Below are 18,502 nucleotides of genomic sequence, written 5' to 3'. Positions count from 1 at the left end.
TTTAAAATAAACATACTGAATCGAGATAAAAAAACATACTTGGCATATCTTTAGATATTTTTATCATTTCCAGAAATAATGCCGTTGTATTCTTCATTACAAAAAAGCTTCTTTTTAAAATAAAATCTCCCATCACTACTGTTTGATGGTTATATCCACTTACTACTCTAATGCAGATAGCCACATTGCCACCATTATTTACTTTATAATATAATTTTCACCACCATTATTGCTATTATTTCTGACTACCACCACCATCGCTACTACCATTACCACCATCGCTACCACCACCACCACCACTATCACAATCACTATTACTACCACTTCTATTACTAGCGTCAACCACCACCGCCACTACTTTGACTATCATTACTACCATTACGCAATCATCCAACCATCACCACCCGCAGCATTTTTTTATTTCCTTTTATATTTACAAAATAAAAATAATTGATTACATCAAGTAATATTTATACTTTAATTTTTCTAAAAAATATATTTTTTTATTTGATAAAATAGAAAAAGTAGAAGTGTTGCTAAACAGAACCTAAGTAAATCAGTTCCATGTAGATGCTGGTCTGCACAATTCCAGAATGTTTTCAGCGCGGCTTGGTAATACCGTGGTTGGCCACCATCTGACGCACACGGCATGCGGCTTGGCAAAGCTTCAGGCAAATACCACCGTCGTGTGCTATCCAACTAGACTCTTGCAGAAGGTTCATCTCATCCACAGGACCACAAATACACCCAGCCCAGCACACAAGAAAAAAAAAAAAAAGGGAAGAAGATGAACAACTGATTTTTAATATTTCTTTCCTCTCTTTTTTACAAAAATCTATCACCAATGTAGATTATTTCTCAAAAATCAAAAGAAAAAAAAAGCACAAAACATTCTGGCTATTCGTGCTTCCTGTACATTTTCTAAAAATGGATTTCCAGTGAGCGTGCTCCTCAAACTACCACGCATAGCGCTAGCATAGCTGATCATGGGCCGGGCTTGGGCATAAACAATATCAAATTTTGCATAGGCCTCGCCTAAAGCCTGATTAAAAATAAAAAGAGTTTAGGCCCGAGGTCCAGCCCATGATCAGCTCGAAGCGCTAGCGATATTTACCGTTCCATTCCGAACTATCAAAAATGTTAATATGCACAGTGAAACTTGGCCCATATGAAGAGTAGAAACTAGTACGCCATCAAAACATGGCCACTTCACACCTATGTTTAAAACTAGGAGCGGGGATACCTTTGGGGGGATGAACATTTTGTTTTTCCACTTTGTAAGAGGACATCATAATTCATGGATGCCAATTGTGATAGATTCTGCAATAGAACATACCATGTCACTGGTTTAAGGCAGAAGCTTATGATAGTTTGCAATGATGCAGAGAGCAGTGAAAAATTAAAAAACCAATCAAGGACAAGTATTTGTAACCACTTATTTGATTTCCTTGATTAAGAATATCAGCGACTAATTTGTGAAAATCTTGCATGCTAAAACGATAAAATCTGAAGTGCAGTTGATGTCGGACATGCAATCAAAATGGAATTCTACAATGCAGGAAATGGGTTTACCTTGAAAGAGAAATTGATTGAAGAAAGATCCAGAGAAGTTTGGGAGTCAAACTCCTTTAGTTCGCCATATTCGTCCATCTGAACATGAGAGAACAGAAGGGTAGAAAGAGAGAGAGCCTGTTAGTTATACACTTTCAAGTTACAGCAATTTTCAGGAAAGGACGAAAGAAAGCACATTGGTATCAGGTAATAATTGAAACAAATAAAACAGGATCCTGAAGTTGCATCTGGACAAAAACAAATAAAAGCCAACCTGACTGTCAGCATGTTACCAAATTTAGAAGTTGAAATGCTGATAGTAAAGATGACAGAGAACCTAAAAATTGATGAGACTATCCTCAGGTCCTATCTCATAGTTTGATTACCAAAAATTGTGTGTCGCATATTTTGTTTGCACCAGTACCACGCTCTACCAACTACTGCCATGAATTGGAAGCATAAACTTAACACTCTTTGAGATACACGAGATGCATCAGTGAATAACCAATTTTGATATGCTCAACAGTGATAATTGCAACACATTTTATTTCATTTAAGACATGCTTAACTTTTACTACTAAGTGACATATTCCTATGGCTAGGAAGACTTTGAGAGAGCTCTTTAAAACATTTCTGAGTAGAGTTTCCAGAGTCAGATGATTTCTTTTCTATATAATATTTCCAAGAACAAGAATCACATAAAGCTTAAAGCATCTCATACTTTAGCTAACACTTTTTAAATAACTGAAAATACGAACAGCACATTTCCTCATTTTTCAATGCAAACTAGAAGTAGCAAAATCTGAACTGCACCAACCAACCCACCTGAAGCACCCAGAATACATGGGTTTGGGTGGGTTCATTGTAAAGCTGGGTCTGTGACCCGTCATCCCAAAATCATTCCAATAACAATTGTCAGGATTAGCTCCCTGAAACTGAGGGTGCAGCTCCCAAACCCAACATACTCGGTAGTTTTCTAATTTTCTCATGTAGTTTGGTTCACCAAAGAAAAGGTTATACAAAGCAATGGCTAGGACAAGCAACAGGGTTTCGAGAAGGGGTTGCATTTTATCTCATTTTTTTATTAATTAATTTATAACTGATATATATCCTAAATTTCTAGGTTTATTTGTGATTGTGATGATATATTGGAGGTTAAATTCGATTTTGTCATCAGTGATCTTTGCATACCATGTTTTGTTTTATTTTTTAGTCATATGTACGAACGACAAGAGAAAACATAAATGAATTGGTGGGTGGTTATGGATTATGTAAAATAAATCGGCTGAGTATTGCTTCACATTTCTGCCATGATTATAAATGGGTCAACTATAGGTTGAGAGTTTATTAGACCCGAACCAGGCTTGACTTGACCTGAACCCAGCCCAAGTTGACTCACCCTAATGCAAACACAAATTGACATCATATGTAAAATAAATTTATTATATTAAATTATTTTCTTCTGAATAGAGAGGAGCTGTAGGCAATGGGATATACAACGAGAAGATTGTCCACCTCCCCTAAATATCTGTAACCTTCCAAATCCTAGCGAAGGCAGGATTTGATCCTAGGTCATTTTTTTTTTGGTAAACCGGCATCTCACTACAGAGTATGAGTACGCCTCGAACAATCACAGTACAAAACGTGGGCTAAGCTCTATGGAATGGGGATAGTGCCCTCCCATAAAAAGGCTCCGGTATGATGTGCTGCAAAGGAGGCGACCTAGTCAGCCGCACTGTTCGCCTTCCGATGTACATGTGTGACCCCAAATGAGTCGAGACCCTCCAGAAGGTGGCATACATCCCAGACGAAAGGATGTAGATCTAGCCTAGTACGCCCACTCCTGATCCAGTCAATCACTATAGCCGAATCACCCTCCAAGAGTATTTACCGAACCCCCAGGTGCACTCTAGCATGAATGAGGCCCTCGCACGCCGCGCACAACTCCGCCACTGGGATCGACTCATTAAATATGCACCGTTCCCCTGCCGCAATCATCCGAAGGTCGTGGTCTCTGATCACAAAGCCCACAACACATCTACTGCCGCTCTCTGAAATGCTACCGTCAAAGTTCACTTTGAGAAAATCAGAGGTTGGGGGCTCCCAGGATATCATGGGTACCATCGCATGCCTGGTCGTTGCAAGAGCCAAAGGAGGGCCCCAGATGTCTCTGTCATCCCCAGGTAGAATCTCAGCTGCAGCACTCGCCAGCTCAGCTGCATTTGCAAGTGCTCTATCTACCACTGATCTCGGATAGAATCTTCTGCCCTCGTATATCCTTGCATTCCTGTCCAGCCATATGTGGTATGCCACGTAAGCCGACACAACTGCCCTCTGTGCCCATCCAGGTCTCTGTCTTGAGTCCCTCAACTGACTCAGGAATGTCTCTGTGGAAGTGAAAGTGTCAGTGAGTCAAAATAAGGCCCCAACCCTGAAGCGCCCGCGGGATGTGAACAGAACATGGCCGATGGTCTCCTCCCTCGGGCACCCCCCACAATCAACGGAGATCCGAACCCCTCTCCAAGCCAGGTCCCTCTGGTCGGTAGGATGCCCCATACCACTCTCCACAAGAAAAAGGCCACCCGTGGGTGGATCCATAGCCGCCAAATCCAACACCCCTCCAGACAGCGAGCTGGCCCCGAATCCACTAAAGCCTGAAGATCACTAGCTATGACTCTAGCCCTCCCTAGCCCTCCCTGACATGCTCCAGATCCTCCTAGGTCATTTGATACAGCTACCGAAGACTTAACAACTTGATAAGCTAGTACCTTCTATCTATTAAAATTTAGGATGCTTGTATATGGTATATTTGTCTCATCTCTCATTAGCATATAAATTGGGCCCATATACAAGTCGTTTTGTACATTCATTTAATTCTATTTTTGCTTTGCATACATCAACAACTGTGAGTTTGCCTAATTTAAGGAAATCTTGCATTTGAAATTGTTCCTTTTTCGATATTTATCTTTCTGAGGAATTATTCCTTTTGATGAAAGATATTGCTACTAAGTCTTCCACTTTGGCCTTTTGGTTGATTATACATTCCGTAAGATGCAAACAATTCCTCGTACTAAACCTTGCATTTGATCTAATCATATATAGATCCTTTCCAAGTCTGGGAGAACATCAAGGGCTTGCACAAATTTCAACAATAATTAATAAGGCATGTTAGCTTCTACAACCACTGCTCTTTCAAGACTCATGGCAAGTGTTTTATATCCTAAACAAAATACTAGACCAAAATTACACAACATTGATTTTGGGATGTGTTTCCAATGATACAAGTTAAATTAGCATTAATAGATCATTTTCTGATCCATGAAGTCGAACTTGAATACATGGGATAAAGCACTAAGGTTTTTATATGGTTGTGTAACTTGTGTTAATAAACATGTATGGTACACTAATGATAATAAACCATGTCGTAGATATGAATATTAAGCTGAAATGAAGATGGATAAATTGGCATAAATCATATGAAAAAAAAGAAAAGAAAATCACAATGGGCATCCTTCTGCTATGATTGGTCACCAATAAAATAAGGTGTGATATAATGATAAAAACAAGAATACCAAATATGAATAAAAAATGATTAGGGCAATCAACATGATCAATCTCTTCATAATGCTTGTTAGCACCAAGATATTTAATCAAAAAGCCCCTTCCCATCTTGGATTGACTTTGAAAATTCGTAAGTTAAAAACTCAGGAAGTATATCTGTTACAACAAAACTTTGTCCATACTCTTCTCGATATAGATTATGTATTATCACCTTTGACCACTATCTTATTAACTGAGACCATGGAATGCCGTACCGGCCGGTACGTATCGGTCCGGTCCTAGACCGGTACCGGAACCACAAGAAAACCAGTATCTCCGGTTTTCTTGTGCGAACCGGCCGGTACGGAGCCCGTACCGGTCGGTACCGGCCGGTTCGTACCGGTACGATTTTTTTTTTTTATGAACCACAGCACGAGGCGCTGTGGTTTTTCGCTCGCAGTACCGGCCGGTACTGTACCGATACCGGCCGGTACGTACCGGACCGGACCGGTACCGTACCTGTCCGGCCCGCCACCGGTACGCCGACCGGTACCGGTACGGCGGACCTTGACTGAGACTTTAACCATGATCATAATATTTAAACCATATCCCCAAATCTCACAACTTCTACCCATATTCCTTTAAATTTCCATCGTGGACATGGTTTAGTCTATATTGTCCATTTGGACGAAAGATAGACCTATTACTACGATGACACAATGTCTAGGAAGGACAAGCTCTTTTATGAGAGACCATCAACTTAGTTGAACCAACTCACACTGAACCCAAGTTTTGCCTCTCATCCTCCACTTCATCCTCCATCCAACCCCTCTCTATCAGATCAGCAATGATGACCGGGGAAGGTGGAGTAAATGAGGGTCGGAACCCCGCTTGCCGTAAAGCATTTCTTGAAAAAATCGATCCATCTTGGCTGAACTAGCTTGCAACGAAACCATAGTTGCTTTAAAGCATTTTCTTTTTCCGCATCATCTTCCTCTATCAATCCCCTCTCCTTAGGATTAGCAACGCTGATCGGAGAGAGGGTGGTTGTTAAATCCCTCCCAGCGTCAAACTAAAGATAAAATTAAAATGGTGTACATCTATACTGACGCTCGTCTTTGATCAAGGTGATGGGTCAGCTCCGCTGGAGAGATGATGGTAGTCGCTAGAAGTTTGCAAAGAAATTGCCAATGGAACAGAGGGCATACTAAATGAATGGAGCAGAGGGGTGTGCACTGGAGCATAGACCTAGGGAAATGAAGACAGATGCTATGAGTGGCGCACAAACCACCACCTAATCTACCCTCCCCTATCATTATCGCTGATCCAAGGGGAAGGGGTTGGATGGAGAAGACATTGGAGAAGGCGAGGTGGAGAAGTGAACATGGGTTCACCATGAGCCCATTCAACTGCATTGGTGGTTTCTCATAAAAGATCTTTTCCCTCCTAAGATACATGTCACCTTGGTATAGGTCCTTAGCTTTCCTGAGCAAGCTAGGATAATGCGAACTAAATTGCATCCCTTTGTCTCCTCTTCGTATATCATTTGACAAAAATTTGAGTACCTCTTCTTATTGGAGCCTCCTCATGTCTTTATTGTATGCATGTTATATGTTAATTGGTTCTTTACTACTTCATCATAAACTGGTGAAACTTCAACAACCCCTCAAATACACTTATTTCTAGCTATCTTAGTCTTCATCCATCTCAACATTTTAATTTTTTTACAATCAACTCATTTTCTTGAACTCTTTATCTCAAAAAGTTCTTGGTTTTACAACTACGCTAATCTTGTTGTTGTTTGATTTAATTTTTCACTTAAATAACCAGGTATCAATTAAAAATAATGACACTCCAAACACCTCTCCACTTCACCCATCCAATTCTAGTTCTAATACCTACTATCTTCATACATTTCGCCATTCTTTCCTATAATAGATCCAATTTAATGAAACTAAATCACTAGCTTTATCTCTTTGTCCATCAATTCTAATTGGGGCCTCATCTTGATTTATGTCTTTGCTGAAATTGCATTCTATATACCTTGTTTTCGTTTTAATCTTTTTTAAGCCCTTAGTCTCTAAGGCTTCCCTCTATTTATTTGGACTAGCATTCAATCTTGTCCTCATCCAATGAACCACTAACAAATCAAAGAATGAATCATCAGTATATATCATCTACAAGTGGTTCACACCTTAGTATGCACTCCTGATTATTAATAGTAAGTTCATAGATGACTGGTGTAAAAAAGACACAGGCTTAGTGCTGAACTTTCTTGGAAGACCAGAATGACTAGAAGTACACTTGTCAAACTACTAATCTAGTGGTACTAATTTGAGTTATATGCAATGAATAACTAAACATTTCAAATATACCTCGTTGAACTAATTAAACCAAACTATTGGTAACTGTTGCAAGCAGTAAAATTAAATAGCTTTCATCAATATGCTTAACCTCTCCTGTATAGTAGTACTTCAAGAGTTCTAGTTCTTGAAGCTTTCCAATCAAGTAGACAATAGAGACCAACATTGGAAGTAGCAGCCATTGGGCTTGAATGTAGGAGAGCAATTTAAGGTAGTGTGGCCATCCTCACTATAAGCAAGAGTTAACCCTGACAAGCAGGAGATCTTAGATTTACGTTATAGTCTTAAAAAAGAGGAAAGTTCAGCGTGATGGAAATAGTGAGAAAAGGGTCAAGATTCAAAAGGAGCAAAGAGGAAGGAATCAGCCGATTGGAAATAAACATAATAGGTTTGGTGGTTTGTCTATATATTGTTCAAGGAACCAGAATTTCAGTTTGCGCTGCAAGGACAAAAGCAGATTGAGGAATCACAAGTTTATCATCACTTCACAAATCACAAGTATTACAAATGTTGTAAAAGAAAAGGATAACATGGTAACATCAGAGACTATTCTCTAATCAATATCTAATTTTAAGAAACATTGGAAAAAAGTACTTATCTCCAAATAGTTAATCAATCTAAGTAAATTACAAAAGATGTCATGACTAACACAAATTATCAGATTTTGTTTAAAATTGAGCTGAAGAGGCATACTTACATTTGTTTCAGGGCCAGTTTCTGGGCTAGACATAGTTTCACCAGAGGTGCAATCACTGGAGTCTCTGTTGACTGGAATCAGGCAAGAATTTTGCGAATATCGTGACATGAAATAGCTTGTATCATCTGCACTATCAGGATTTGGAATGAAGGCAGCCTACAGATGATAATCGGTAGCTATGAGATCATAGTAAGAAGAAAATGAGTATAAGATTTGAGCATACTATTCTTTCTTATATACAAAAAAAAAAAAAAAACAAATCAAGACACACCAAGAGTACCCTATGGTGCACAATATAATTAGTAACTCATAACATTTAATATCTTAGAAGTGGAATAGCAATTGAAGTGCAGGCATAACTGCTAGGAGAATTAAAGACAAGGCTTATCAAACCGACCATCTTAATAGAAGTATCAACAAAGACAACCAAACACCTAGTGCATTTCTAAAAGCATATGGCACAAATATTTACATTTCTTCCATGTAGCTTAAAATCCAATTGAGCCATCAAAGTAGTGAGCTCATGTATGAGAAAACAAGCCCTTGAAATTATAAATAGAAAACATGAGCACGTGCATTTACATTTTCATTATATAAATCAGGCAAGTCTACAAAAGAATTGATGGTGGGAGTCAAATGCCCAACACTATACTTGGTAGGGCTGCAAATAGGCCAAGTTGAGACCAGGGCAAGCATGAGACCAACCCAACCTGGTTTATTTCAGTTGATGATTTGCAATCCGAACCCAATCCATTACCCAACTAGGGTAGATAAGGTTGGTCCGCAAAAAATCACTCAATAGTGTACTAATCTATTGAGTATAAATATCAAATATCACCCAATCAAACACTATTTAACCAGACAAATTTATAAGAGTATAGACTTAATTAAATATGCTTATTCAGTAGCACAAGAGGATAAAAGTAATAGTCCATCTAAGCATGAAAATACTCATCTAGGCATATATCATTCTATGTCAGTTATCAACCCATCTAAACAAGGAAAAGAACATCTAAGCATATCATGTTCTATTTCATTTTAATAGTCTATCCAAGAAAGAAAAAAAAATATTTCATTATTTTTTTAATATTTTATTTATTTCTGAGAAAAAAAAAGAAGAGTAAACAGCTAAGCTCGGAAATAAAAATTGCCAACATATAATATTTCTAATTAGTAAAAAAAAATCAAAGAAAAAGATAACAAAGGAAACATCAAAAATATTTACTTCTTAAACAAAAAGAAAAAGTTTTGGTCAATTGCAGCTGAATTTTTCGTATGTGACTGAAAATGCTGCATTGGCCAAAAATGTTGATATGGGCCAAAACCAGCTGAAACCAACCAAAACTGACAAAACCAAAAAATTCAGCCAATTTCAGAAGGCATCGGCTAAAGCCAATCATTTATTGTCAAAATACATTGGTTTCAACCAAAACTTAAAACATTGCTTCTGACTCTTTGGACATGGCCCTCTAAAAACATGATGATTCATTCATGCAAGATCCATCTTTATTAATTCTATTCGTCCTTTTCACCCGAAATCTCTTCAAACAGATGAATGATAGTCTGCTATTTTTGCTTGCAGTTTCTAATAAGAAAGTTCCATTTAATTTGTTAAGTCAAATTAATAGTCAGTCTGATTTTTTTCCTTCATACTTTCAGCCAAGTTAATGAAGCACTAATTTTTTAGCAACCAAATGGTAGTGCACTACATTTGCACAGTTAAATATGAACCTATATACTATATATTAAAATCATTGGGACACAAACTAAATAAATCTACTTCTGATGCATAAAATCTGTTTGACATTCATCTCAAAGAACTATTCATGCATACCTTTTGTGAGGAAAAATTGTCCCAGTTAATCTCCTTGAAGAAAGGATGAGCTTTTACCTGTAAATTGAATTCAACCATTAAAAAAAGGAAAGATTGCAAAATCAATACAAATTCAATGCTCTCGAGTTTCTAAAGGAAGGGGCGTTAATAGGAGTTCTTTGAAAAAAATACAAGTACACATATATCAGGTACAACCTCTGATGCCCCATTAGCACCAAGCCGCAAATCTGGATCTTGAACAAGTAACCTGCAGAAAATGGAATGGACAAATTACAGTTAGTTATTCAATCAATATCCCCTAAGAAAACAATATTCATACATCCTTACCATGTCTAACAATTAGAAGGTCCTAATTAAAGGTAAAGTACTTTGAGGCAAATGACATGTTCGATGAAATGATTTTTTTTTTCTTGTCTATCTTTTATTTCTGGATAACGACACATAAGATATGGGATTTGCATATAACCCCTCTCTTTATAGATCAAATGCATATAAAGACCTTTTTTTAAATCTGCAAATCAATATCTTTTCCAAGAGATTTCCCAGTAGGACCTCAACTTTCCATCAGCCATAGTGGAATATTTAGTAATTCTTTTCCTATCGCATCCCTCACTCATCCCCTTGGAGCTATTATCTAATAAGCCAATCCAGCTTCTCAACAGTCAACATCAAATTCGAGTTCTCTGCTAGAATCATTTTAAGAATTAACATCTTGATTCTATGTTGAATTCAAAGATTCCAGAGTTGAGGGGTGGTGTAACTCATTAACTTGAAGTCCCAAAGAACCAAGTGAAAGGAGAAACGAGAAAAGCACTAACTTATTCATTACATCTAATGAAATATTAAATTGGAATCTTATTGGGAAAATTCTAGAATAATAGCATCTTGATCTGCGAATATTTAAAAGAGGGATCTTTATATGCAACTAGTCTGTAATGAGAGTGGTTATATGGAGAAAAAACTTAATATAACTAATGTATGAAATTATACTTATGCTCTTGTTTGCTAATGCTCGAAAGACTAATTCAATAATCTAATGGAACCAGTCCCTCTGTCTCTCTCTGTGTGTGGAGTTGACTATACACTTCTTATTAAATCTTTGCTAAAGGGCTTAACAACTTGATGGCTATTAGTGGACAACAAAGTTTGTCTGCAAGAAGGTTGTCATTGTAAATTGACCGGATATTGGACATGGGCCTATTTACAAGCTAAATTAGGTACCAACCTTGATGCCCACATATGGCCAAACAATTTTAACACTACTACCAATGAAATGATGAGAAACGTGCTGCCCAAGCCTCTACTTCTCACTATCTCCCCCAATATACACATGCATGCATGCATTTATCTAGCAGCGAATTCCCATCTTACATGCAATAACTAAAAGTTCGCCAGTAAGCATTACAAGCATATTGGCATATTGGAGTTAGTATATCAGTTAATAACCAAATATACATAATACTTGAGTGTTCTTCAAATAAAGGGCATTGAAAAATTCTCCAAGGGGTTGTTTTTCCTTGGGTAATTTAAATGGGACCTAAAAGCAAGACCATTTGTAGGAAATCAACAAGTTGCCAAAACAACAATAAATCATTTACAAGAGTAGGTTTCTAAAGAGAAAATATTTGATCCTTCCCCCAAAGCAATCCATAGAAAATAGCTGTATTGGGGGTTAAAAATAGTGCTAGAGATGAAGGATGAATGTGGTTTAGGGCTGAAAACGGATCGGATACAGATCAGATATCATCATATCAATATCCATATCTTTTTTTTTTGGCGAATATGAATACTGATACAGATTAATGGTACCCATAATTATGTTAAATGGGTATAGATATGAATTGAATACTGAAAGTGCTAATATAAATATAAGTAAGTCGGATTGTTATGATCACCAAATCAAAGATATTACTCAATGAAAGGTAAATTAAGTCAATAACATGTTAATATGGTCCCTTGTTTCCATTAATTCATAAGTCATAAGATTTAATAGAATTACAAACAGAACTAGTAATTTGCATACGGTTCAGATAGATGTCAATTCATGTCTATATCCATTTTTTTTTGGTGGATATGGACACGAAAAAGAATATTAGTCGGATGCCCATATTCGCATCCATATCCAAATAAAGTCATATACAAAAATGGATCCTGACGGATATTATCTGGTACACTTTCGCTCCTAATGTGGTTCGTTCGAAGATGCAATTCATATCACTATTACATCCAAAAATTCATTTGAAAACTAGTAGTATTAGTACGTTCTATCCTTTGAATTGTTGATTAGAACTTGCTTAGATGATTATCCTAGTTTAATCCAGACATAAACAGGGATTGCAAATAAAATTCAGTGAGTTAGGTGTGTAATGTGGAAGTTTAACATTTCAATATAAAATAATAGTAGACAACATAGAAGGATTATACTGACATTATATTAATATGTGGCTATGTTAGCAGCACGGTAGATTCAACTTAGTAGCCAAGAAGCACAATTCACTTTTAAAGCTATAGAAGTTTCTATTAAGGCACCCGTCTATATATGAAATAAAAACTGAGAAACATACTGAGGACATTCTCCCATTAATAGACCCAACCACTGTCATATTTAAATCTCTTCGCTTCACTGAGACAATATTTTTGGTACAATGACTGCAAAATTAAGGGATATATATGCAACGACAGCCATAGCCATATCTTTACTTGGCCTTATTCTAGGATCCTCACCTAATCAGATATTCCTGATTTGTTAAGCTTACACTAGCTGTTCTTACATGGTCCCATCCAAATAACTTGAGACTTAATTTTGTGCTCTATTTCGTTTTTGTGCCATTCAAACTTATTCCCAAGGTTGTTTAAAAGGCAGCTTTTACATGATTTTCCAATAATCATCTTCTAAAAGTGCTCCTTCCTTGCTCTTGTATTCAAAATCCAATCCCCTATCTGCCCCACTTCCTGCAGGTAATACCATATCAAGCAAGTTCTAATTGGAGTTGATATATGTTCTATCTGTGTAAGTTAACCTTGATTTCAGTCTGCACAATAAGACCCCATTTAATGTAAGCCCCCCATGAATAATCATCATAAATCTTTTAGAAAAAAATGTTGGAATAGGAAATATTAGTAAACTGTGAGGAAACTGTTGGATAAGGTAGATTTGATAAAGGATTCTCCCGGTCATAAGGTTGCTCTCAAACTGGCAGAAGAACAATCTGGCCTTGTCTTTTAGTTGTTTTTTTTTCTTATCAATTTTATTTTTTTTTTATGTCTGATTGTTGGAAACTGCAATTGTTTGTTTTAACCTTGGACTACAGCTTGTCTGCTTTTGAGGTGTAAAAAAAAGTCTTAACAATGTGATTGAACAAGAATAACTAATCTTCCTTATTAGAAGTTGCAGACAAAAACTTATGGTATGATTCAATTTCACAAGAATATAATTCTTCGAAAATGTGTGTGCAGGATAGTGGATATTCTTCTTGGGTCAGAAGCAGCATATTTAGATTCAAATTTAATACTTTATATAGATAGAAGCTGAGGGCATAAGTTATAACTTGCTGGCATTTCAGTAGGCCACTCTCAGGAGGATCTTGAATGGAATATTCAGCGATAATGCATAAAATTGGTTACAGAGAGCAAAGTTGAAAACCCTCAATCATGACCTAATGGACATCCAACCATCATTTCCAGCATGATGCCTATATTTAGGCATAGAGAACTCCTATTTAAATTACCCTTTAATACAAAAGGTGAATAAACTATCAGTAAATTTTCTACATGATTAACATACATGAATACTCGAACATCGTGTCAGTTAATTGTGATGACATCCATATTTGACAAAACAAGCTTATGTTGGTAGTGTTTCTTATCTTCTCGTAGTCCCTAAATTTTATTTCCCTTTTCTTCTTGATGTTCTTTTGAAAGTGTGTCTGTATTATTTAAAAGGGTATTTTGCATGTATACCCTCTTAACTATTCAAATTTGTGTGAATACCCAACAAAGTTGCTATTTGCATGTATTCCCTTATGAATAATTCTTTTTGCATATCTACCCATTGAGAATATTTTAAATTTTATGCGGCTCATTTCTTAATAGTGTTAGATGGCATGGGTACATAGGCCAAAAAAAAGGACAACTTTGCAAGTGTTTTATAAGGACAACTTTGCAAAGGTAGTCATGCAAATTCAAACATTTAGGAGGGTATACACGCAAAAAAAGAATATTTAAAAATAATTCCATTGAAAAGTCAATCTTATAATGCATTAAATTGGGCTGTCATAAAGCTCAAATCCTTTTCTTCCAATCGCAGACTAAGCTCAAATCCTTTCCTTATAAGGATTCAGCATTTCACATCCCAGATTGTATTATCGACTTTTCATATTCCCCTCTAGATTCCATTTCTTCAACTAAATCTTGTCTACAATGGAAACTCAGCCAATTAACAAATGGCTTCTTCTTTGGAGAAACGGAGTAGCATATTAACTCTCTTTCATCTATTTTTCTTTCCTATCTTAGTCGTTTAATCCTTTCATCTTCTCCAACTGCAAACCAATTACACCATTCAATATCAATTAACTTTTGAATTTTAATTTTTTGATTTTTAGAATTGTTAAATTTAAAATATCCCATCCCAATTAAGGGCGGCAATTTTTGACCGTACCTGGCCAATCCAACCAAGATAAGGAGATTTGGATTTGGCATAAATAGATTCGGGTTATAAATGGATTGACCCAAATTACCCACTTATTAAATGGGTCGAATTCATTTTTAGAGTCTCCACCTATTCAACTTGTTTCAAGCTATTTAATAATTGCATTGGGTTAACATGGTTATAACCTGAATTTTTTAGGACCAATTTAACTAGTTATCACAGACCTGACTCAATCTGGTGTTTTTATTAAACAGGTTACATGTGTTGGATTGAGTTGCCCAATTAATAAACAAGTCAAGTTCAGTTTTGGATTTCTGACCTATTGGCTCAGGTTAGGTTAACAGGTTTTCCAGACCCTGGCCTGACCCAACACATCGCCCCCCCCCCCTAAATACTAAAATGGTAATATTATTCATTCACTACAATTTATATAATCTTTATATAATATAACATTACGTAAAACTTTGTGTTCATAAATTTGATATTCACAACTTTTTCTTCAAATGTGCATTGCATGCCCAACAAGTAGCATAAAATATTGAAAACTGCAGGCTACGGTTAACCAACCAGAAAGTTAGAAAACCAAAAAAAATGCTGACAAACCTGTCAATCAAGTCTTTGGCTTCATATGACATGTCATCAGGAACATGAGGCCAGGGAATTTTCCTGTTTAAGATGTTCTGAAAGATCATCTGTATACACAAAACAATAGAATATTTTGTAAAATGCAGCTCTCCATCCTGGCTGATTTTGTACAAAACATACTTAGAAACTACTTTATACAGAAATTGTAATCCAATAAAATAAACTCCAATACCAATCTTCACAAGTCATACATACACTGAATTGGTAATGAAACTGAAGTCAAAAAGAACATTGCCATGTTAATAGTTTGCACTTTTTGAGTTTAGAAGTTGGGTTGGGTTGCATAGTTCCATCAGTGAGAGACCAGTTTTCATACTTTCAATTTTCTTCTAATTATTCCTGTTTATGAAATTTGACTAGGCCCTGTTCTTTAATAATTAACAGTTTGATAAAGGTGAGATGTTAGAATACATATCCTTAAATCCACCACAGGCAAATAAGTACATGCATGCCATTGACAAGGTCAGGCATTCAAGTGACATAATCAACTATCACAAGCCATGGTCAGGCGAGGATTTTCATGGTTAGCTATATGTGTTTATTATCAACCTTGATCGGCAATTGCAAACACAGTGCTAAATGTATAAACATGGTTACTTCAAAAATCTTGTATGATTTGAAACTAGTTTACCATAGGCTACTTCCTGTAAAAATGGCACTTCCATGAGTTAAATGACATGTACATCCATATGCCCAAAAGTAGACCAGTTACATGCCTTTCATGATTTCCAGTTTCACTTCCATTAACAAAAAGATGCTGAGGCAAAAGCCTATATTCATGCATCGAACAACCACTTAATTCCCACTAGTTATTTACTAAACAATCCACTTTCATGCATAAGATAATCTCAAACCCCAAGCCTCTTGCCATGATCTTAACCATGGTTAATATGACTAGTACCGTACCGTTCTAGCATGAAACCGGAACTAATATGGGGGTCAGGATGCCGAAACAGATATATTGGTACCATCATGGAATGCCGTACCGGCCTGTACCAGCCGGTACGGGCCGGTACATACCGGTTCGGTCCTAGACCGGTACCGGAACCACAAGAAAACCGGTATCTTCCGGTTCTTTTAGCCGAACCGGCCGGTACGAAGCCCGTACCGGCCGGTACCGCTTGGTACCGGCCTCGTATCGGTGCGAACCGGTTCGCACGGGATGATTTTTTTTTTTAATGAACCACAGCACGAGGCGCTGTGGTTTTTGAAACCACCACGTGGCGCGTGGTTTCGCCATGCGGTGGTTTCAGAAACCACGCGCCGCGCGTGGTTTCCCAAAGAAGTGGCCACAGGCCACTTCTTTCAAAAAAAAAAAAAAGCTGTGGCCGACAAGGAAGAAGTGGCCTCCGGCCACTTCTTTCTTTCAGGAAACAAAGAAGCGGCCGAGAGGCTGCTTCTTTGTTGTCAAATCAAAAAAAGAAGTGGCCTCTAGGCCACTTCTTTTTTGTTTCTTTTTTTGTTTTGATAACACAAAAACCGAAGTGGCCTCTCGGCCGAGAGGCCTGTCGCCCTGTCTGCACCTCGCCTTCCTCCTCACTCGTTCGGTTATAAAAACCGAACGAGAGGCTCTATCCAGAGTAACTCAAATCCAGAAGTGTTTCAGAGAGATTGGCTTGTCCAAAGTAACTCAAATTCAGTGAGCCTCTGAAGAGTAATCAGAGACGAAAAGATTGGAGAGATAGCCCACAAATTGAGGAGGAGGTCCTGCCCAAAAAATCCAGCGGAGACTATTTAAGGTGCGGTTTTTTGTCCTTATAACCTGGCGCGAGAGCGTGAGCGAGAGATCCGACAGTTCTTATAACCTGGCGCGCGTTCCTTCTGATTGGGTTGATTTGCCTCCTCCTGATTATACTTATGATCCGGATATCTACGCCAGGTTATAAGGACAAAAAAACCGCACCTTAAATATTCTCCGTTGGATTTTTTGGGCAGGACCTCCTCCTTAATTTGTGGGCTATCTTTCAAATCTTTCCGTCTCTGATTTACTCTTTAGAGGCTCACTGAATTTGAGTTACTCTGGACAAGCCAATCTCTCTGAAACACTTCTGAATTTGAGTTACTCTAGACAGAGCCTCTCGTTCGGTTTTTATAACCGAACGAGTGAGGAGGAAGGCGAGGTGCAGATAGGGCGACAGGCCTCTCGGCCGAGAGGCCACTTCGGTTTTTGTGTTGTCAAATCAAAAAAAGAAGTGGCCTCTCGACCACTTCTTTTTTTAAAAAAAAAACAACAAAAAAGAAGTGAGGCCACTTCTTTTTTTGATTTGACAACAAAGAAGTGGCCGGAGGCCACTTCTTTGGGAAACCACGCGCGGCGCGTGCTTTCTCGCGGTGGTTTCAAAAACCACAGCGCCTCGCGCTGTGGTTCATTAAAAAAAATCATACCGGTGGGAACCGGCCGGTTCGCACCGGTACGAGGCCGGTACCAAACGGTACCGGCCAGTACCGACCGGTTTGGCTAAAAGAACCGGATTTCTTGTGGTTCCGGTACCGATCTAGGATCGGGCCGGTACATACCGACTCGTACCGGCCGGTACGGCATTCCATGCGGCGGACCTTGGGTACCATACTAGCCCTACCAATCTATGCCGGTCTGTACTGTGCATACTGGCATACCATAAGCTGTATCAATCAACACTAATGGTTTTTCATTTTTTAGAATATGTTGGTTACAGCATGTACTGCCAGTACCAGTATCGTATAGATACCATGTCATTCTGATGGAAAAATAGTATGAAGTCTGGTACTGGAACTTAAAACTTTGATCTTGACACCTGTCAGTGTATGAAGACGACTTAAATACTAAATTCTTACCATATACATGACAAGGTGATTTAGAAAACACGCAACATGGAATCCCTTGAGTGAACCAATTACCCATGATCTCATGATTGTAGATGTGGAGAAGTTACTCCACCAAGAGTGAGGCACTTCAGCTAAGATGGATAATGATCAGTAATTAGAAGAGATTGATGACCGTGACTAAATCATTATCACAAGAAACATAAAAGAATGAAACTTATAAACACATGATTAAATATTATTTAAAATACTCAACAAAATTTTATCTTCCAATCGATAAGAACATAACCCTGAATGAGATAGCCATTCATAGACATTGGTAGTTGCATGCCAACTTCTTGTATTGCTAAGACCAATATCAAGTCACAATAAAGCTATGAAGAACTAAATATGGTCAACCAATATTAGCTCAAGGCTCAAGC

General features: G+C 37.6%; 1 protein-coding gene across 1 annotated transcript in view; it reads right to left on the bottom strand.

The window, feature by feature from the left end:
• Window positions 1-505: 505 nt before the first annotated feature.
• LOC103721249 (probable serine/threonine protein kinase IRE4) overlaps window positions 506-18,502 on the bottom strand; it is a 29,743-nt gene continuing 11,746 nt past the window's right edge. The window contains exons 13-18 of the mRNA XM_008811373.4: window positions 15,237-15,325; window positions 10,181-10,232; window positions 9,986-10,042; window positions 8,152-8,307; window positions 1,573-1,650; window positions 506-1,320 (exon numbers count right to left, since the gene is read on the bottom strand). Coding sequence (XP_008809595.1) covers window positions 1,228-1,320; window positions 1,573-1,650; window positions 8,152-8,307; window positions 9,986-10,042; window positions 10,181-10,232; window positions 15,237-15,325 — 525 coding nt within the window. The 3' untranslated portion in view covers window positions 506-1,227. The remainder of the gene's footprint in view (window positions 1,321-1,572; window positions 1,651-8,151; window positions 8,308-9,985; window positions 10,043-10,180; window positions 10,233-15,236; window positions 15,326-18,502) is intronic.

The sequence above is a fragment of the Phoenix dactylifera genome, chromosome 1 (assembly GCF_009389715.1).
Source record: "Phoenix dactylifera cultivar Barhee BC4 chromosome 1, palm_55x_up_171113_PBpolish2nd_filt_p, whole genome shotgun sequence".
In the NCBI taxonomy this organism is placed as follows: Eukaryota; Viridiplantae; Streptophyta; class Magnoliopsida; order Arecales; family Arecaceae; genus Phoenix; species Phoenix dactylifera.
The sequence above is the reverse complement of the archived record's forward strand: the minus strand, read 5'-3'. Positions and strand labels throughout refer to the sequence as shown.